The sequence below is a fragment of the Doryrhamphus excisus genome, linkage group LG19 (genome assembly GCF_037039965.1).
Source record: "Doryrhamphus excisus strain RoL-2023G ecotype Guam linkage group LG19, RoL_Dexc_Guam_v1.1, whole genome shotgun sequence".
Taxonomy (NCBI): Eukaryota; Metazoa; Chordata; class Actinopteri; order Syngnathiformes; family Syngnathidae; genus Doryrhamphus; species Doryrhamphus excisus.
In genome coordinates, this window is record NC_136375.1 from 15,162,406 (window position 1) to 15,184,469 (window position 22,064).

The 22,064-nt window shown below is 44.3% G+C and overlaps 3 protein-coding genes across 5 annotated transcripts in view; 1 reads left to right on the plus strand and 2 right to left on the minus strand.

The window, feature by feature from the left end:
- sos2 (son of sevenless homolog 2 (Drosophila)) overlaps positions 1-11,965 on the minus strand; it is a 32,469-nt gene extending 20,504 nt beyond the window's left edge. Inside the window, exons 1-2 of the mRNA XM_058056986.2 lie at positions 11,116-11,965; positions 41-166 (exon numbers count right to left, since the gene is read on the minus strand). Of these exons, the coding sequence (XP_057912969.2) occupies positions 41-166; positions 11,116-11,199 (210 nt within the window). The 5' untranslated portion in view covers positions 11,200-11,965. The remainder of the gene's footprint in view (positions 1-40; positions 167-11,115) is intronic.
- Positions 11,966-13,401: 1,436 nt separating this feature from the next.
- l2hgdh (L-2-hydroxyglutarate dehydrogenase) lies at positions 13,402-20,594 on the minus strand. 3 transcript variants are annotated; one of them, XM_078798828.1, is made up of 10 exons: positions 20,503-20,594; positions 18,784-18,902; positions 17,578-17,729; positions 17,350-17,481; positions 15,931-16,096; positions 15,816-15,850; positions 15,583-15,750; positions 14,657-14,814; positions 14,383-14,514; positions 13,402-14,316 (listed from the first exon to the last, which is right to left on the minus strand). In XM_078798828.1, the coding sequence occupies exons 1-10, from the start codon at positions 20,577-20,579 to the stop codon at positions 14,121-14,123; spliced, it is 1,335 nt and encodes a 444-aa protein (XP_078654954.1). In that variant the 5' UTR covers positions 20,580-20,594; the 3' UTR covers positions 13,402-14,120. The 3 variants fall into 3 exon arrangements, with proteins under 3 accessions (XP_078654954.1, XP_057913010.2, XP_078654955.1); XM_058057027.2 differs by lacking the exon at positions 20,503-20,594 and adding an exon at positions 19,750-19,996; XM_078798829.1 differs by lacking the exons at positions 18,784-18,902; positions 20,503-20,594 and adding an exon at positions 18,576-18,700.
- Positions 20,118-22,064, plus strand: dmac2l (distal membrane arm assembly component 2 like). The gene is made up of 5 exons (XM_058057048.2): positions 20,118-20,150; positions 20,241-20,347; positions 21,177-21,385; positions 21,457-21,628; positions 21,705-22,064. Exons 2-5 carry the CDS (start codon positions 20,253-20,255, stop codon positions 21,817-21,819), a joined length of 591 nt encoding a protein of 196 aa, XP_057913031.2. The 5' UTR covers positions 20,118-20,150; positions 20,241-20,252; the 3' UTR covers positions 21,820-22,064.

Genomic DNA, 22,064 nt, shown 5'->3' on the forward strand with positions numbered 1-22,064 from the left:
GAGCGTGGATTTGTCGATGACGGACGGACGAGTTACTTACCTCCACGTCCTGCACCGAGCGAGGCTGCGCCACACACAGCATGTTGAGCAGCTGCAGGATCAGCTCCTCGATGTGCTGGAGGGCGTCCTCCTTCGCCAGGAGGTTCGGGTGGACCTGCTTCTGCACCTGAACAGATAATAGTGTTACTTTGTGTCAGGTTCAAACTCCTGTGACACTTGTATACACTTGAATACAGAAATACAGAAGAGACAAAAAACAATATTCAAAGTTACTCGCAGCGAGGAGTAACTTTTTTTCTTTTTATTCTCTTTTCGGGGGTCCCTACAAGATGGTCGTGCAACTCTGGGGGGGGGGGAGCAGTTGCATGAGCTGTATTTGTTTGTCTATGTAGGTGTGTATATGTGAGTAATTACTTTTATTATTTTATGAGTTCTTATCTTGACTCATTCTTGCAGGATTAACATGAGCATCTGCAGGGTTGCGGTTGGCGCATCCAGGCACCTCCAGGACCTGGGGGGTCGCTGGGGGGGGGTTTCTGATCAGGGTCATGGGAACCTTCCACATTCAAACACTTTCTATTGTCTAAGCAAATGGATATAAGGGTGATAACTAACACTATATTCATTCTAGGGCGGCACGGCGGTCGAGTGGTTAGCGCGCAGACCTCACAGCTAGGTGACCAGGGTTCAATTCCACCCTCGGCCATCTCTGTGCGGAGACCTGGTGGCTTCCGGTTTCCTCCCACATTCCAAAAACATGCTAGGTTAATTGGCCACTCCAAATTGAATGTGAGTGTGAATGGTTGTTTGTCTATATGTGCCCTGTGATTGGCTGGCGACCAGTCCAGGGTGTACCCCGCCTCTCGCCCGAAGACAGCTGGGATAGGCTCCAGCACCCCCCGCGAGGAATTTTTTCTTTTAATACTTTGATGCCAGGTTTGATGGTGCCACTTGCAACTTCTTCTGGAAACCACAAAGATGATGTCATGTGGGCATGTGTCAGATGTCATCATCAACATCTGGTGCGATGCTCCCCCGCGGGGATCGGGTCACGTTCCAAAGACGTCAGAGCAACAAGATGAGACAGGTTTTAATAACAGTCGCTCACCGCCACGGACGTCATTGTGATAGAAACTTGTTAGCCAACAGCTGATGTTTAATATGCAACATTTTTTAATAAAGTTCCCCAATTATGACGACTTGCCTCTAACAGTAATATCTGCTCATGGGCACCAAACGTGAATCTATCAACAGAAAACCCATCTAAAAAAAATCTAAACTAAAACTAAAATCTCTTACCATGCTGTTAACTACTCCCTTCAGAGAGCAGCACAAACTGGGTCTAACAAGGACAGAAAAACGCTGCACAACTATGCAAGAAGACAAATAAATAGCACTAAATAGCACCCGTCAAACCCGTGTCAGTATCAACCATGCCTGATCGGTATTGGCCAACATTCAAGGCCGCAATATCGGTATCGTATCGGAAGTGAAAACGTCACAGTCATGCAAAGTAGAGCCAAAAAAAGGAGGGCAAAACATGAGCCCTGCAGGAAGGAATGCAAGCAAAGAGTTAAAAAGGTCAACGCCGGCGTCATTAGCGTGGAGCATTCTTGCTCTCTGACTGAGTGGAGACGCCAGCGCAGTGCAGGAAGTCCCCTCCGCTTCAAGTCGACTTGGCTCAGATAAACGCCAAATAATACCGTGCTCATGTCATGTACTGCAATATTTTTAGTTCTTTTTTTTTAAAAAAAACAAACGCAGCTGGAAAATCAGAAGCCCCAATCTGGCATGGTTCACGTTTCACGTGTGTCGTTTGGACGGGCAGGTAGCAATAAGATACCACTACTTGGAAACCGATGATATATTTACACAGACGTACAGTATACATACACACACTGTACATTTACGGTAATGGTTTATTTCATTTGAACATGCATCAGATGACAATTGAATGCATCCCATAATCAGTTCACAGTTCCACATGTCCAAAAGGAGTAGGAAGAAGCAAAGCTTATTAAATCCTACCCCGCCATCTGGTACTTTTACAATCACTAACTCTTACATTTGTTCACTTCCTGCTGTCATAATATAGTTTTTTTTTTTTAAATCCACTCAACATTTGCAGAATTCTAGTCCCGATTGGCAAAATTAGATGTATAAATATTTTTATAAATACTATAAATTATATCTACACAGTATCTATGCATGTATATTGTAATAGTATGGTTTAATTTCGTTTGAACATGCATCAGATGACAATTGAATGCATCCCATAATCAGTTCACGGTTCCACATGTCCGAAAGGAGTAGGAAGAAGCAAAGCTTATTTAATCCTACCCCTCCATTTGGTACTTTTACAATCACTAACAATCACTACATTTGTTCACTTCCTGCTTTCCTAATATAGTGTAAGTTTTTATTTTGTATTATATATATATAACTTTGTAATAGTTTTCTAATTTTATTTTTATTATTTTTTATTTGTTCTTAATTTTTATTTATTTATTTTAATTTTATTTAATATTATTTATTTATTTTTTGTCACGTACCAAAGTAGGAGGTTATTTTAGCTGTTTGACGATGAACTATATCAGCAAGTTGAAGTATTTGTGATTTTAGAAATAAGGAGTTACTATGTTCTCTGTAGGCGGCATTATGAATTATCCTTACTGACCTTTTTTGCAGTACATTTAGCAAGTGAAGATTGCTTTTATAGATATTAGCCAATATTTCCACACAATAAGTAAGATATGGTAGAACCAGAGAGCAATAAAGAGTGTGGAGTGATTTCTGATTGAGAACAAATTTTACTTTGTTCAATATTGAAATATTTTAAGCAGAAGTGAGTCTGTGAGATCAGGATTGCGGGGACTGCACGCGTGCACTTGACCAAATTCCACAGGACGCCGAGAGTCGTGAGTCATGGCGGCACAAAACCACGGGGGTTTCCCTTGGACTCCGTTCAGCAAATAGTTGGCCTCGCTTAAACGGAGGCCCACGTGCAACACGTGTCAGCGCAACAACGCCGCCGACCGACAGCGTGGCGGCTGAAAACCCGCTCAAAACTACTCACTTGAATGAATTCATGAATGAATGTTTCACGGTGTGCTACTTTTATACATATTTTTTTTTTTATACATATATTTCTCAGAACATATCGTGGTTCAAACATCGCTCCCTCACACTTGAAGAGCACTCCTCCAAGCAGACCTCCATCAAGCGCCATATCAAATCAAATCAACTTTATTTGTAGAGCACTTTTACTGCAAAGACATGCAACAAACACAAAGTGCTTTACAGAATTAAAAACAATTACCACAATTAAAAGGAAAAACAATTACTAAGAAAGCCCCTCCTTCCCACCCTCCATACTAGACACCCCCCCCCCCACACACACACACACACACAATCACACACAGTAGGGAGACATGGCATGGCACTGAGGATCAAGGAAACACCACCTTTGGGGCCGTCCACACTGGGAGTGCCATCGGGGGACCAGCCCCCACATCAAAGGCAGGAACCCCCAGCCTGTCGGGTCGAAGGGACCCAAGGACGGCACCCCCATCAGCAGACCCGACACAGCCCCCAGTGTCGAGCAAAAAAGATAAAAATGATAAAAAAAAAGTTTAAAAATATGAGTTAAAAGCCTGATTAAATTCATTCATTCATTCATTTTCTACCGCTTTTTCCTCACAAGGGTCGCGGGGGGTGCTGGAGCCTATCCCAGCTGTCTTCAGGCGAGAGAAGCGGGGTACACCCTGGACTGGTGGCCAGCCAATCACAGGGCACATATAGACAAACAACCATTCACACTCACATTCATACCTATGGACAATTTGGAGTGGCTAATTAACCTAGCATGTTTTTTTTGGAATGTGGGAGGAAACCGGAGTACCCGGAGAAAACCCACGCATGCACGGGGAGAACATGCAAACTCCACACAGAGATGGCCGAGGGTGGAATTGAACCCTGGTCTCCTAGCTGTGTCTTTAATTTTTTTTTTTTTTAAATATAAACAGTCTCCGCAGTCCTGAGGCTCAGTTCCCTTCATATTGTGATTTACAGCATAGATATACATATATCATTAAATATGCACAGTGCACATGTTTCACCCCCCCAGAAAGAGTGACATCATGCAACGGGTCATGATGCAAACAAGAGAAGGAGAAAGTAGGTCATGAAATATTTTTTGGTTAATATTATACTGCAAGGTTGTGCATGGATTCAGGACAGCGTTCATACGGGCTTTACATTTCTAATTCAATTGATTATTCTCTTCTGGGTATCAGGCTCATGTTACAGGTAATGTGTGTGTGTGTGTGTGTGTAGAAGAGGTGAGGGGGGGTGGGGGGTTGTTATTATACCCGAGCATGTGTCACTGTTTGTGATTCATGCCGTCATGACATCATCTGCCATTACAAGCAGACCGTCTGGGGAAGCAGAGATCAACGCAGAGACAAAAGACCAACACACACAGAATTACATCACACGGGAATAAAGACAAAGACACAACAACACACGAACAAGCACGGAGCAATGAGAGAAGCAAAGATGGGGTGCAAACTGTTACCTGGAGAAACCCATTCGAGACAGCAAAAGTATTGGGACAGGTCATGGATCAGGGGTGCGACTAGAACAGGGGTGGGCAAACTTTTTGACTCGCGGGCCGCATTGATATGACAAAATTTACGGGGGGGGGGGGCAGACTATATATTTTACACGTAACAGTCCACCTGGTATTATTGTATCTGTAAAATTGTCATGCAATCTGCTATTATTATTTATTATTTTATATTTATATATTTTAAAAATAATAAAATATTATAATAATTACAATAAAATTACAATAATAATTATTATATTATTATTATGTAAAATATGCAAATATAACAATAATATTATATATAATTAATATAATAATTAGCATTAATATAATAATCAAATAATCTAATAATAATCGAATAATAATAATAATAATAATAATAATAATAATTATTATTATTATGTGCTTGTGTCCCTTTTTTCAGGAGCACTTTGTAAACAACAGACCATATCAAAAAAGGAAATTGATAAAACCATCAAAAGGTTGGCTCAGGCCATGATGCCAGGTTGTATGTTGAGTTTAAATGAAATACTTTGGAAAGATTGGGCGGGCCGTATTCAAACACTTGGCGGGCCGAATGTGGCCCCCGGGCCGTAGTTTGCCCACCCCTGAACTAGAACGTGCAGCAAGGAGATGGCAGGTCGACAACGGTGACCTCACACACTCGACGTCCCAACTCGGGATATCCCGTGGGACGATACACTTAATGATGAATTTAAAAGAATACCAAAAATGAGGAAAGAAGGAAAGAGTGAATGGTGAAAAAGGGAAGCCGGAATGAGCCAGCCAATCACAGGGCACATATAGACAAACAACCATTCACACTCACATTCATACCTATGGACAATTTGGAGTCGCTAATTAACCTAGCATGTTTTTACCCGGAGAAAACCCATGCATGCACGGGGAGAACATGCAAACTCCACACAGAGGTGTCCGAGGGTGGGATTGAACTCTGGTTTCCAAGCTGTGAGGTCTGCGCGCTAACCACTCGACCGCCGTGCAGCCCAGGAAAGAGAGTATTCATTAATTCATTTTCCACTGCTTGTCCTCACGAGGGTCGCGGGGGGTGCTGGAGCCTATCCCAGCTGTCTTGGAGCGAGAGTGGCCAGCCAATCACAGGGCACATATAGACAAACAACCATTCACACTCACATTCATACCTATGGACAATTTGGAGTGGCTAATTAACCTAGCATGTTTTTGGAATGTGGGAGGAAACCGGAGTACCCGGAGAAAACCCACGCATGCACGGGGAGAACATGCAAACTCCACACAGAGACGGTGGGATTGAATCGGTCTAATAGCTGTGAGGTCTGCGCGCTAACCACTTGACCACCATGCAGCCCGGGAAAGAGAATATATACTATCAAAACATTTTACTATTGACTGCCTATTACGGGGCAATGTTAATTTCCTGTCATGCTTTTATTTTGAAGCTTTCCTAGCTATTGCTGTTGAGCGGAGAGGAAGCCGTGTTGGTCCAGCAGTACCAGGAAGGTTCTTTTTTGCTTATGAAAGTTGAAATATGGGGAAAATACGGGTGTCGGAAAAGAAGTGGGAGGGTTGCCAGGTGTCAACTCCGTCCCCCAAAAAAGCTCCTTCACTATCCTAGCAAGGACAATTGTTACAGTAAATGGATGAGTCTAAAATGGGGGTTCTGTGGCTCCGTTCTGCCCAACCCACTGACCACACCGGCACCGGGTCACGGCGGTTGGGGACCCCTGATCTCCATCACCACGATGGCTTTCACACAACTAGAAATCCGTGTTTTTGTTGTTGTTGTTGTGATGGTCCGCTCTGTACTGGAAGCAGTTAGATAGGAACTAATGTGATGTGTATCCGGTAGGACACATTAAGAAGTGATACGTTCCCTGGTCGAAGCATGTTAATAAAGCTTCAGGTGAAGACCTACGTGAGCCTACTTTATACACGTCCACACATCATAGTACATGGTGTCAGAAGTTAAGAAGCCCGTCTCAGGCAGAGATCGGAGGACGAAGTCGGGGAGAAGCAGCAGTCTTACTGCAAGCCGAAGTGAGAGGCTAAGAGGCTAGGTGCTACCGGCTAAGCTAACGGCGCAACGAGAGGTCCGGAGGACAGCGCAACAATGATGGATTCCCTGTTTTCGATCAACCCGCCTGAAAACTTTGATTTTGGTGACTACTCGTCATGGCCCAACTGGATTCGCCGTTTCGAAAGGTTTCGTATTGCGGCGGGACTAGACGGCAAAGATGACAGCTATCAAGTAAACTCTCTAGTGTACACAATGGGTGATAAAGCAGATGATATTTTGTGCACGCTCGGGTTGAAGGACGAAGAGATTAAAAAGTACTCGTGTGTGAAAGAAGCCTTTGATAAACACTTTATAGGCAAACACAACGTAATATACGAGAGAGCACGTTTTAACAAAAGGTGTCAAGAACCAGGGGAATCAGCTGAGTCCTTCATTGCTTCAGTCTACAAGTTAGCAGAAAACTGCCAGTATGGACCACTGCAGGATGAAATGATAAGAGATAGGCTAGTGGTGGGCATACAGCACCAGGGCCTGTCAGAAAAACTGCAGATGGATGGCGGATTAACACTGGAAAAAGCAGTGCTACAGATAAGACAGCATGAAGAGATAAAGAAACAGCAACCAGTCATGAGAGAAACAAATGTTAAGGACATTAAGGAGGCAAATGTGGACGCATTAAAGTTTAAGAGAATGATTTTTAAAGAGAACCAAGCACGAAAACCGTTTGAAACAAAGAGTCAGTTTCAAAACCAAAAAGGGAACAAGTACTGTGGACGCTGTGGCAAATCACCTGCACACTCCAAAAATGACTGTGCCGCCAGAGACGCAGAGTGCAGAAAATGTCGAAAAAAGGGACATTTTGCAGCTCAGTGCAGATCAGGCAGAGTTGGAGCAGTCCTGGAGGATGAGGACAACATTTTGTTTTTAGGAGTAGTTTCGGCAGGAGCACAGCCCACCAACTGGAAAAGGACACTGGAAGTAAATGGCAAAAATGTGACTTTCAAACTGGATACAGGAGCTGACGTGACCGTGATACCAGCTGCTATCTACTCAAAAGGCATTCATGGCCCACTCACTAGAGCAGAGAAGCCCCTGTGTGGTCCGAGTGGTGAAACCCTGAAAGTGACAGGTCAGTTTGATGCTGTAATAAAATACAAAGACAATGCAACGACACAGCCCATTTATGTCGTACAAAGATTGTCTACACCTCTGTTAGGCTTTCCTGCAATTTCAGCACTAGGCCTGCTGCATCCTGTGGACAGTGTCAAGGAGCTAGAGGCTGACATGAAAACACTGTACCCCAAGGTCTTTACAGGACTGGGCCTCCTACAAGGGGAGTACAAAATAAAGCTGAAAGAAGATGCCAGGCCCTATGCACTGTCACTACCGCGACGAGTCCCACTACCTTTATATGACAAGGTGAAAGCAGAACTCGAGAGGATGGAGAAGATGGGAGTGATTGAGCCGATTGAGGAACCTACAGAGTGGTGCGCAGGAATGGTGGTGGCTCCTAAGCCCAATGAAAAAGTCAGAATCTGCTCAGACATGACTCACCTGAACGAGTATGTTTGCAGAGAGCGCCACATCCTGCCTGCTGTCGATGAAACATTGGCAAAGTTAGCAGGTGCAACAGTCTTCACAAAACTGGATGCCACAGCTGGATTTTGGCAGGTGCCTCTACATCCAGACTCAGTTCCGCTGACAACTTTTATAACACCGTTTGGAAGATACTGCTACAAAAGGTTGCCATTCGGAATATCGTCAGCACCGGAACATTTTCAAAAGAGACTCACTCAGATGATGACAGGACTGGAGGGAACTGTGTGTCACGCAGATGACATACTGGTTTTCGGGTCCACCAGAGAACAGCACGATCAAAGACTGCACAGAGTGCTGGGGCGGCTCCAGCAGGAAGGTCTGACTCTCAACAACGATAAGTGTCAGTTTGCAGTAGAAAAAGTCATGTTCCTGGGTCACATCGTGACAGCACAGGGCATTGAAGCGGACCCTGGCAAAATCAAAGCGATTATGGAGATGCCTACACCTAAAGATACTGCAGATGTAAAGAGGTTTGTAGGAATGGTGAACTATGTCGGAAAGTTTTCCCCACGTGTTGCTGAGCTCACACAGCCACTAAGAGAGCTCCTCAAAGCAGACACCACTTGGGAATGGGGGGCAGCACAGCAGCGCGCCTTTGATGCACTTCGACAAGAACTGAGCTCACCCACTGTCCTGGCTCAGTACTGCTTAAACAGAGAGACAAAAGTTGCTGCGGACGCATCCTCTTTTGGGCTAGGAGGAGTTTTGTCACAAAAACAACCAACCGGTGACTGGCGACCGGTGGCTTTTATTTCACGCAGCATGACAAACGCAGAGCGCAGATATGCCCAAATAGAGAAAGAGGCACTTGCGCTGACTTGGGCGTGTGAACGATTTCAGTCTTACCTGGTAGGGATGGACTTTTTGATCCAGACAGATCATAAGCCTCTCATTTCTCTACTAGGCAGCAGGGCTCTTGATGACTTGCCACCTCGTATTCTCAGGTTCAGATTACGACTACTTCGCTTCACGTATAAAATCGAACACGTTCCAGGAAAGAACTTGATCACAGCTGATGCATTGTCCAGAGCACCCATCCAAGCTCCGCCCACAATGCAGGACAAGCAGTTGGAAGAAGATGTGTGCGTGTCTGTCAACCAGGTTTTGCAACAGCTGCCAGCAACAGAAAGTAAGCTTGCTCAAATCAGACAGGCACAGGAAAAGGACAATACATGCAGAAAACTCAAACAGTTGATCCAAACCGGGTGGCCTGCCAGCAGGAAAGCTCTCCCACCTGAACTCCAAGAGTATTGGCAGTACCACCATGACCTGCTTGTTGCAGATGGACTATTAATGAAAAGTGAAAGGCTTGTTATTCCAGCCAGCATGCAGGAAGAAATGCTTAACATTATACATGAAGGTCACCAGGGCATGACGAAATGCATCGCGAGAGCACAGCAGTCCATATGGTGGCCTGGTTTAACCAAAAGGATCAAGCTCAAAGTTGAAAACTGCCCAGTGTGTGCGCGGGAGGTTCACAACACACCAGAGCCTCTCCTCACGACAGAACCACCTAACAGGCCATGGCAGCGTGTGGCAGCAGATCTTTTCCAGTGGAATCGTGCCATGTACCTATTAGCAGTAGACTATTTTTCCCGGTACATTGAAGTGGCCAATCTTACCTCGACTACTACAGTCTCAGTGATTAACAAGATGAAAGCAATTTTTGCACGGTACGGGGTTCCGGAAACTCTTGTCACAGATAACGGGCCCCAATTTTCAGCAGCTGAATTTGCGGCATTTGCAAGGGACTATGATTTCAACCACGTGACTTCAAGTCCCCACTACCCTCAGAGTAATGGGGAAGCGGAGAGGGCTGTGAGGACTGTCAAATCTCTCCTGAAGAAGGGGGAGGATCCACACAAGGCTCTCATGGCGTACAGGGCCACACCCTTGGCTCATGGCTCGTCACCTGCACAGTTGCTGATGGGTCGTAACATCAGGACACCACTGCCTGTCAGTCAGGAGAAACTTCAACCAAAATGGCCGAATCTTCAACTATTCCGGAGCAAAGACCAGGATCAGAAACACAAACAAGCGATCTGGTTCAACAAGAGACACAAAACACAAATAAAACAAGAGCTCACACCAGGACAAAAGGTCTGGGTGAAGAACACCAACAACGCAGGAACAATCAGCAGTCCAGCCAACACCCCGAGGTCATACAATATTGACATGCCGTCGGGACATCTCAGGAGAAACAGATCTCACATCAGAGTGATTCCTGAGGGTGCCACAGTCACAAGATCGGGGCGAGTTGTTCGCACTCCGCAGAGACTGGACTTATGATAAGATAGGACGCTGTGGTCCACAGGGCAGAATAATCCCTGCACAGCTTTGGAGGACCCAGGCAGTCAAACCTGACCTCTAGACAGGTTCTGTGTCATGTTTGTTAAAAATGTTTATTAGACTTGTGACACCGTTGAAAGTAAAAAAAAAAAAAAAAGGAAAAAAAGAGGAAAGAAAAGGAAAAGTTGGTGCAATTTTGGCATATTGTAAAAGTACTTAAATGTTTATTGAATTCCATGTCTCATATGTTTATTATTAATGTTACAGAAATAAGAAGAGCTAAATAATAAGAAAAAGGTTCTGTGAAAAATAAATAGAAATATACACTCTAAGCTAAAGGGGGGAGATGTACTGGAAGCAGTTAGATAGGAACTAATGTGATGTGTATCCGGTAGGACACATTAAGAAGTGATACGTTCCCTGGTCGAAGCATGTTAATAAAGCTTCAGGTGAAGACCTACGTGAGCCTACTTTATACACGTCCACACATCATAGTACACGCTCCTTTAAATCCAGCATGATGAACACAACATTGGGTGCAAATCATTTCGCAGCAAAAGTTTAAAATGTCTTTTTTAATGTGTTTTTTTTTAAATCTTACCTTTCGTAGAGCTTGCACGAAAAGGCCTCTCCACTTGTGACTGTTGTCGTCACTGGAAAAGTCGTAGATCTGCTGGGGTTGCATCGCGTCGGGGGTGGCGGCTCCTGGCGTTGCCGTGCTCCGGCCTGAACTGTCAGCATCGGCCCCGGCGGATTGTTAGCTCCGTTTTGTGGGTGGTTCAGTCCAGGGCAGACGCGGCAGGGGAAGCTCCGGGCTGGCTACTGCGGTGCTTTACTATGCTAGCCCAGAGTAGTACAATAAACAGGGCAAAATGAGCTACATTAGGAATGAACAGCACATGGAGCTACTACTCAGCTCGCTAGCTTGGCGGCTAACGAGGCTAGGTGTAAACACTAGAAAGCTAATGGCTAATAACAAAGTGGCTAATTAGCTACGGAACACAATTATTCCAGGCACATTTAGTCGATATAAAGTCTTTTCATTGAGAACAGAAACCCGCTACTTAGCAGGTAGAGCTACACGTTTGCTTATTTGCTGCGTTAAGAAGACACCTGTGCGCTAGCATGCTAACGCTAGCTGGCGGAGCTAACTGCTGCTACAAGCCGCTGCTGGCCTCTGTGAGCTCCGAGCAAGGCACACTTTCTCCGGGGAGCACTTCACACCCGGACATCTTCTCCCCGTGGGTGATTTAAATCCAGTCAACAAAGTCCCCCCCCCCCACGATGACAATAAGTCCACAAGCGAGCGAAGATAATAGGAGGGGGTACGTCTGCTAGCGGAGAAGACGAAGGGGGCGCACCCGGGATTGTTTTTGGTTTGCTTTGGGAAGTCCGAGATGTTCCAACCAACTCCGCTCTCTCGCTGTCTGTCTGTCTGTCTGTCTTTCCGTCTGTCTCTCTGTGAATTGGACAAGAAAAAAACAGCAACACATATAACACGAAATTCATAGCGACCATTGCGTCAACATACATTGTCCTTTCTTAGTTTAGCTAATTTAGCAAATTTCCCATTCCCCCAGTGCCTATTTTGTCCATATTAAAACTTTATGCACGTTTCCTGTAGCTTATAATATACAATGTATCAACCATATAATTTTCATAGTTTTCCTGTATTTACTATATTGTACTGACTTTCATTTATTGTTTTTAAAATATTATAATTAACGATTGGTATATTGTGTTTATACGAAGCTGCTATTCTGTGAGTGGGCTATAGAGGGCAGTCATGTGCAGCGTGCTGGTTTAGAGCAATCATTTGGGGACAATTGCGTAAAATAAGAGGACTTAAAATAAGTCACATGCCAATTGATGCATACTCTGGTACAGTAGGTGGCGGTATGAACCTTTTTTAAGTCATGGTTGCAACCCGCCATTAAACTAAAAGAAGAAGAAGTGTGGAATTGGCGATATGGTGTGAGTGCTCTATCTTTTCATGCAACTAAATGGCCAACTGAATACAGACGCCACATCGAGTGGGTTTGCCCATTGCTGTGATACGTGAACGTCACCGCCATATTGGATGTGGCGACATTTATAGTTGTTTGTGTCATGTGATTTACTTCCGTGTCAATAATCGTAGCCATCTGAGAAGATTAAATGCAGTAGTTTTGGTGCCTAACTGTTTCCTAAGCATATTAGTGCCTGTGGGAATGTATAATTGAGAAGGATTCGTTATTTTTTATTCAGAAAGGCTCTTTCCATTTGCTTGTATTCAGTTACAGCACATCCTTGCCACATCTATTACGTACGGCTCGGCGTCTACTCATATACAACCCGTTAGCTAACAAGATAGCCGTTAGCCAAACTGAGTGTACGCGCGCCCTCTTGTGGACATGCATGTTCTCATCTCATTTACTCATTTAGTAAAATAATTTAATACAGAAATCAGGAAAAAGCCGAAAAAAAGACAGCAAAAATCTTTCTTGTAGTTGAAAAGGTGTATTTATTGTATAAAAACACTAACATTCACCTGTCAGTCACATTGTTTGAATGAATACTGCACTTTCGGGGGGCCATTTTGCCCATCTTCCACCGTTCTTATGTGAGACATGAACACACGTCTTCAAGATATAAAAACAGACCAAAAGAGGCGGCTAAGAATGCACGTAATGGTACGCACCCATTCTGCCTACAAAGCCTTCGGAAAAAACATGTGACCTACATATTAACCCAAGCTAATGTTGTTACGGCAAATAACTATTATGGTGTTATATTTGTTAATACATAGTTTGGATATAAAACAACCATTTTGTGTGTTGTTTATGTTGTTATAGTTGTTTAGACATCTGACATGTCAAGTGTGTTATGCTTGAAATGTATGTAGTCGTTTTTCTTTTTTTTTTTTTTTAGTTGGGAACTGATATTTTCCTGAAACTTACCTATGTTCTATTGCTGATTACCAAAAGACGGAAAAAGGTAGAAATACTTTTTTTTCGCCGTGATGAACGACAAGAGTCTAATCTTTGTTTCGCTAGGTGCCATGTTTACGTAGCCATACAACACGATACGCTGTGGGACTTGAAAGTTTTGTCAAAGTCGTCTAAAATGGCCGCCACCAAGGGGTTGTCTTTTCAAAAATGGCTACCAACGCACATCATGGGATGCACAGTGGTTCACAGATTCTAGTGGTTTTATGTACATTCACTTGGGTCATTTTTTTTTACCGATTAGCGGATTGTGGATGATGGGCAAAAGTCCGCAAACAGTGCAGTTTTCCTTAAAAAGTCGGAATATGTTTGGAGTCACGTGACTGAAAGATGACACCCGTCTTCATGACTCTACTTCATGCTTGCGTAACACTTATGTGGAAACAAGGCCGGGAGATTTACTGTAGATTTATGACTTTGCCAGTGAGTCACCTTGCGTTTAAAAATAAAAATGATAGAGACGAGCGGGCATCCGCTCGGGCAGCCCTTGTGGCGCATCCACGAAATCCCGAAAAATACTGAGAAACTTTGACTTCATTCCCTCCGACGTCTTCCCGAATCCGCAAATGAAGGCTCCTTGCTGCCACGCCGTCTCCATGGCGACCGGGCCCTGGCAGTCTCAGAGCGCGAAACGGCTCTCCACCTCGTCGGCGATCATCTCGGCGATGGCGAGCGAGGAGGTCGCGGCTGGCGAGGGAGCGTTGCGCACGTGCAGCACCCGGCTCCCCACGTCGCCCACGCCGCCGTCGAACACAAAGTCGTCCACCAGGTTACCGTCGCGGTCCAGAGCCTGAGCGCGGACGCCGGCGGGACCCCTACAAGGGCGGACGTGCCGTTAGAAGCGACACGGATCGCTGACACGCGTGTGATGGATTTGTTACCTGAGAACGTCGCCGCGGGACAGTTCGGGAATATACTTCTGGAGGATTTTCACCTGTGCGCCGATGAAGATGCCTCGGTACATCTCGCCAACGCTGTACGTGATGTTCCTCAGCACCAGCTTCTGAAGGCCTCTGACGCGTCACAACAAGGGAAACTACAATTAATGTACAATAATAATGTACAGTATATTTACGGGTACTGGCTCCACCTAGCGGGGGTAGTTGGTTATTACAGCCAGCTGTTGGCAGTTCTTGTGTACCGAATGCGGTTCACCTGAAGGACAGCGCGTCGGCCAGGTCCCGCACGTTGATGTCGTAGACTTTGTAGCCTTCCCGCTTGAAGGCCAGCACGGCGTTGGGGCCCAGCCAAATGCTGCCGTCCATACGTGGCGTGAAGTGGACGCCCAGGAAGGGGAAGCGGGGGTCCGGCACCTCAAACACACACCAAGACATCATTGGCTGTGTGTGTGTGTGTAGCACTATTTATATCAACATTAATTCATTTAATCATATTTTCATTTAAATATTGTTTACTTTTTACATTATATTATTTTGTAATATTTATGGAAAATGTCCCTTAATTTTCCAGGAGACTAAAAATTCCCAATGGAATATATCAGGAAAAGCTTTCCAGAAAAAAATAAAAAATTTTCTGGAATATTAAAAAAAATAAATTCAAGAAAAAAAACTTTATGGAAAATAAGATAAAATAAATAATAAGGGCATTTCCTCCAAAAATTATAAAAAAATTAAAATTAAACATTAAACATCTTTTTAAAAAAATTAATCAAATTAACTATTTTATTCAATTAAAAATTTCCAGCAATGTTCCCGTGTTTTCCAATTTTGTGGAGAAATAAGACAAAAATTAGATAAAATGTCCAAAAAATAATGATCATTTCATTTAAAAAAAAACGAGGAAATAACCCTATAAATAATAAAATAAGATAAAAATAAAAACAACATGAAAATTTAAGAAAACATTTCCACTAAATTATTTCAGGAAAATTTTCCATAAACATTCCGCTGGTTTCTAGCATGTTTGTGTGTGGAAAGGCCAAATAAGTGGAAATATAAGACATTTGGGGGGGAAATAAGAACAAATAGAGACTTTTTGCAGAAAAGAAGAAATGAAGCAACATTCATTCATTCATTTTCTACCACAGAAGAAGAAGAAGAAGAAGAAGAAGAAGAAGTTACAGGGTAGATGTTGCCTTTAACCAGGTAGTGTTTCTCAGGTTTCAGGACCAGATAGTCGCCTCTGAAGGGGACAATCCGGGGCTCCCGGCTGCACCCGGATATCTGCGACAGGCGGTCCGAGTAGAGACCCCCGCAGGTCAGGACGTAGCGGCATCGCACCTGGTTGCCCTGACGACAAAGCAACGATATGAGACCGAGGATGTGGAAGATGATTATACACTTTTTACATTTACCTTTTTGTCTTTGATCCCGATGGGATATTTTAGTCCTGAAAGTCAAGAGTGAAATGTAAACAGGCTTTTCTTCTCTTCATGAGTAATAAATCCATAAATAATACCAGAGGCTGACCTTCAGCTGCGCCCCCTGCTGGGCTCTCCTTCACCATGGAGATGTCGTTGACTTCATACTCAGTCAGCACTTTGCCTCCCGCCTCCTCAAAGTCCTTGCCGTACTGCAGCGCCACCTGCCTCCAGTCCACGATGCCCGTGTGGGGCGAGTCCAGCGCCATGATGCCCTGGTAGGATACCATCATATCATGATGTCATGATACCATGAATGAAGGGGTAATGGATGGACACCATGATGTCATGATACCATGAAGGCATAATGGGAGGATGGCATGACACCATGTATGATACCATGAAACCATTTTGCCATGATGGTATGTTGGCAACTATGATACCATAATAAAGTAATTACATGATGCCACTGTGGTATGATACCATGATGCCACTATGGTATGATGCCACGATGCCAAGAGACCACTATGGTATGATACCACAATGCCACTATGATATGATACCACAATGCCACTATGGTATGATACCACAATACCATAATGATACCACGATGCCACGATGCCACTATGGTATGATACCACGATGCCACGATGCCACTATGGTATGATACCACGATGCCACTATGGTATGATACCACGATGCCACGATGCCACTATGGTATGATACCACGATGCCACGATGCCACTATGGTATGATACCACGATGCCACGATGCCACTATGGTATGATACCACGATGCCACGATGCCACTATGGTATGATACCACGATGCCACGATGCCACTATGGTATGATACCACGATGCCACGATGCCACTATGGTATGATACCACGATGCCACGATGCCACTATGGTATGATACCACGATGCCACGATGCCACTATGGTATGATACCACTATGCCACGATGGTATGAAACCACGATGCCATTATGGTATGATACCACGATGCCATTATGGTATGATACCACGATGCCATTATGGTATGATACCACGATGCCATTATGGTATGATACCACGATGCCATTATGGTATGATACCACGATGCCATTATGGTATGATACCACGATGCCATTATGGTATGATACCACGATGCCATTATGGTATGATACCACGATGCCATTATGGTATGATACCACGATGCCATTATGGTATGATACCATGATGCCATTATGGTATGATACCATGATGCCATTATGGTATGATGCCTTCATACCATGATACCATGATGGTATGATGCCTTCATACCATGATACCATTATGGTATGATGCCTTCATACCATGATGGTATGATGCCTTCACACCAAGATGGTATGATGCCTTCACACCAAGATACCATGATGGTATGATGCCTTCATACCATGATACCATGATGCCATTATGATGCCATGCTGGTATGCTGTACGACGGCATGATGCTGGCATGATGTCGCTATCATTCTTAGGTGAAAATGAAAAAGAAAAAAGTTTCTTACCTTGCAGTACGGCTCTCGCTCTCGAATCCCTTTGGCGTCCACGATGCTGAGGTCACGCACGTTGTTTTTCTGCCCACGCTCATATAACGCTTGGAGGCGAGGGATTTCCTCCTGCTCCACGGCCACGATAAGCTGCGCTCACGTACACACACACACACACACAGTGTCATACACAGCGTCACACACACAACAGCCAGTGAGTCGTTGAAGCGAACGACTCAGACGCACCTTGCCACATTTCTTGTAAGGCAGTCCCTTCTTGTCACAGTACTCGTAGGCCAGCATCGCTCCTCGAACACACAGGCGAGCCTTGAGCGAGCCCGGCGTGTAGTAGATGCCGCTGTGGATGACGCCGCTGTTGTGGCCGCTCTGGTGGGCGGCTAAGGTAAAAAAAAAACAAAAGCATAAAAAGAGTACATAAGTAACAAAGCTAATGGTTAGCCTGAATACTAATTGGTCAATTTTGCCATGATGGTGTGTTGGCATAGAACTATGATACCATAATAAAGTCATTACATGATGTCACTATGATACCATGATGTCACTGTGGCATGATGCCATGATACCATGATTGACTGAATCCATGATGGCACTGTGGCATGATACCATGATTGAATGAATCCATGATGGCACTGTGGCACGATACCATGATGGCATGATACCATGATGTCACTGTTGCATGATGCCACTGTGGCATGATACCATGATACCATGATGGCATGATACCATGATGTCACTGTGGCATGATACCATGATGCATGATACCATGATGGCATGATACCATGATGGCATGATACCATGATGGCATGATACCATGATGGCACTGGGGTATGATACCATGATGCCACTGTGGTATGATACCATGACGCCACTGTGGCATGATATCATGATGGTATGATACCATGATGACTGGGGCATGATACCATGATGGCATGATACCATGATGGCATGATACCGTGATGCCACTGTGGCATGATATCATGATGTATGATACCATGATGACTGGGGAATGATACTATAATGGCATGATACCATGATGACTGGGGAATGATACCATGATACCATGACGGCACTGTGACATGAGACCACGATGCCACTGTGGCATGATACCATGATGGTATGATAACATGAGGCCACTGTGGCATGATACCATGATGGTATGATACCACGATGTCACTGTGTCATGATACCATGATGCAAAGCTAATGGTTAGCCTGAATACTAACTGGTCACTTATGGTCCTAAACTGGCAACCACCGGAGCACAGCTAACAGGTCGCAGATTCAAAGGAGTGAGGCTCATGAGCACCTCCACAGGTACGAGGTGGTATTACATCATCACTGCAACAAAACACTTCAAATCTCGCTGTAAATAAAACTAATGAGAACAAGCCGAATATAAAATGAACACAATTCCTGAAATGGCAGCCCTCACCCAGGTCTTTCTCCTTCTCCAGCAGGATGAAGCTGAGCGTAGGATGTCGCAGGATGAGCTCTCTGGCCGTGGCCAATCCCACGATGCCGGCGCCCACCACGGCCACGTCGTACGAAGCGCTGACAGAAAGAGGTCAATATTTATCGGTTTACTGTACACGCCGTGTTGACAGATGACGACACGTTCGGGTCAGCGGTTCAACGTCCTGCTGTACGCGACTTTGACCTTTGAAAAGGACGCCAGCATTCCAACAACGCCTCATTCCTATTTCAATGAAAAATAAACCAAACTTTCCTTTTCTGTCCCCATTGTGGTGCTGATGTGCCACCCGCCGCCCACAACTGGTGCCCCAGAGTTCACCACAGGAAGTCCCACAATCAAAACAAGTAGCAAATGTTCACGCCTGAAATATCAGCTTCTGTCATGAGACCTCCAGAGAAAAGTCTGGAAAACTTATTAAAAATTAATTAATACAAAATACAAAAAAATAAAAAAATTATACAAAATACAAAAACAACATTAGAAAAAAGCCACCAATAAATTAATTTAATTAACTGACTTGAATAATACAATGAAAAATATTAACACAGCTGAAAATAAGCTCATGACAATATTCCGTCAAAAATAAAGGTACATTTAGAAACTCCTGTTTAAGTTGAAGCACGTGCACGTTGGAAATTATATAACCATGTAATTCCCAAGGGGATCTAATGGGAAACACATGCATGCATTCCTTCTTTCTTATCTTCTGTTTTTCCTCTTTTCGGGACACATGACACTTTTTCCCTGCAGAACCAAAGCAATGCTGTCAAGTTACGCCATCATTGTAGGGGCAAAATGTCCTTGGCGGTCCCAAGGAGTGGTTTTAAAAGTTGAGCCTCTTGTCTGCTGCTTTCCGTGCAAAATGTAAATATTGATACCAAAATGTAGTAAAAGTTTGTTAACTTTCTCAAACTCTTATCTTACCTGTGGAAGTGTATGCTAGCGACGTCATGTAGCACTTTGGGCTGGCAGCTAGCAGCCTTAAAAGAGGCGCTGGCCAGTATCCGAAACATGGCGATAGCTACCAGGGCTCTTCAGAGCAGAGTTATCATTGTGGAAAGCAAAAAAAAAATTACAAAATATGTTTTTGCAGCAGTGTTCCGCCTTCTGAGTTGAGTTTCCTCCTCTTACTCCTCCTCCTCGTCGACGTCGTCGTCGTTCTGTCATTGCTAACGGACTGAAACCCGAGCGCTTGACTCCGCTCTCGCGAGAATTAACGCATTCCGTAGCACATCCAATAGGCGAGCACGTATCTGTGTGACGTCATACGTTATGCACTGTCAAAATGGCCGCTCCCGGAAGATAAACAATCTTGCTAAAAAAGGGTAGGTCAAACAACAGTCACTAATATTTTGTTAATTGTTACCAAACGTGTTACTCATAAAGTTGAAAAATGTGTGAAATAATATATAAAGTTTACTTCAAGGATGAAGCTGTTCGCGAAGGTGGTGCAGTCTGCGTTGAAGCAGAGCGAGAGGAACCGAAGACACTTCTGGTCATGGCTCAACGCTGTCTTTAACAAGTACACTCTCTTTATACATATACTGGACATTTATGCGAACATATTTGATTATTAAAATCAGTTAACACTGCGTGACAAGCAGAGGGCAGTTTCACACCACTGCAAAAATAATTAACATGATATAACATCGCATTGCCAAAGAGTAAAGAACTTACCTTTGCACGTGTGGTGCACGCGACGTGTTTTTAATAGTGATGGGAAACTCGATTCTTTTTATCGACTCGGTTTTCATGAGTCAGACGTCATTGCGATGTTCGGCTCCTAAAGCCCCTTTCTACATTTGGAGGCTGCTTTCATTGCAGGAATCCACAGTATTACGCCACGCCATTATGCCCTCAAAGTAAAATAATGTTATTATAGCCACAATACAATCAAACTGGAAGCCGGTTGTTGCAATTCCATAAGCATACTCACCGTTCTCTCTTGCCACATCCAATATGGCGGCGAGGTAGGATTCAGTGCTTGTTTTCAACACCCGAGAAGTCCAATTAATCGACTCACTAAAGCCATGAGCCCACGCCAGCTTCAGATTCACTTGTGGGCAACCTCATGGGGTGTTAGCGAACAAACAGACCAGTTTTTAACTCACCAGTTTTGAACAACTCGGTCGATACTCTATCACTCTTTGGCAGTGTAAGCTTTGTGGTATTATTATTGTCAAATTGCAATGTACTAGGGTTTGTAGTTATAGGAATTTCATTTGTTATTAAATAATGTGCCGTTACATACACAAATTTATTTACAATAATAATAATATAGGAAATATGTCAGGCTGCTGTTTGATTTCTTTCCTGGCTAAACTTGATATAAAAGTTTTCACCGTGTTCAGGGTGGACTACGAGCGAATCAAAGCCGTCGGGCCGGACCGAGCGGCGGCTGAGTGGTTGCTGCGATGCGGCGCCAAAGTGCGCTTCCAAGGCTTTGAGCGCTTTCATCAAGACTACAACGCGCTGCCCACCGGACCCCTGGGCAGATACAAGATCGAGTCCATCGACGCAACCGAGTCGTGCATCATGTACAGAGGCTTCGACTATCTCGGTGTGTGCCATCGTTAAGTCTGTAAGTCGGAATATTTGGCGTGATGCGCCTTGACGTGCTTTGATGCGCAGACGGTTTGAAACACGTGGAGGAGATGAAATTCAACAAGTGCATGTACATGGAAGACGCGTGTCTGGAGAGGCTGAGCTCGCTGGAGAACCTGCAGGAGAGCTTGTTCATGATGGAGGTGGTGTCGTGCGGCAACGTCACCGACAAGGGTCTCGTCGCTCTGCACAAACTCAGGTCCGACTCGGCTGTTTTGGTATTTTTCCACATCGCTCTGCACTGTCTGCAGTGTGTGCTGCGTTTGTGTGCGCAGGAATCTGGAGTATCTGTTCCTCAGCGACCTGCCCGGCCTCAAAGACAAAGAAACCACAGTAGACCGGCTCAGGACGGCGCTTCCACGTCTGGATTTACACCTGGACCTGGACTGAGAAGAAGTGCTTCAAAGAAAACTATCAAATCAAACTGCACTTTATATTGTTGACGCCATTTTATTTGTCATCAACAATCATCATGTTTGCTCCATATTTGGGCTTTGTCATTTTTTTGAAAAGATGAATTTGGCATTTGTAAGACGAATGGCTGTGAACATCCATAGCACCAACGCCATCATGTGGGAATATCAATATTACTCTTTCATGTCAATAAATATTTCAAGCTGTTTTTCCACTCCTAT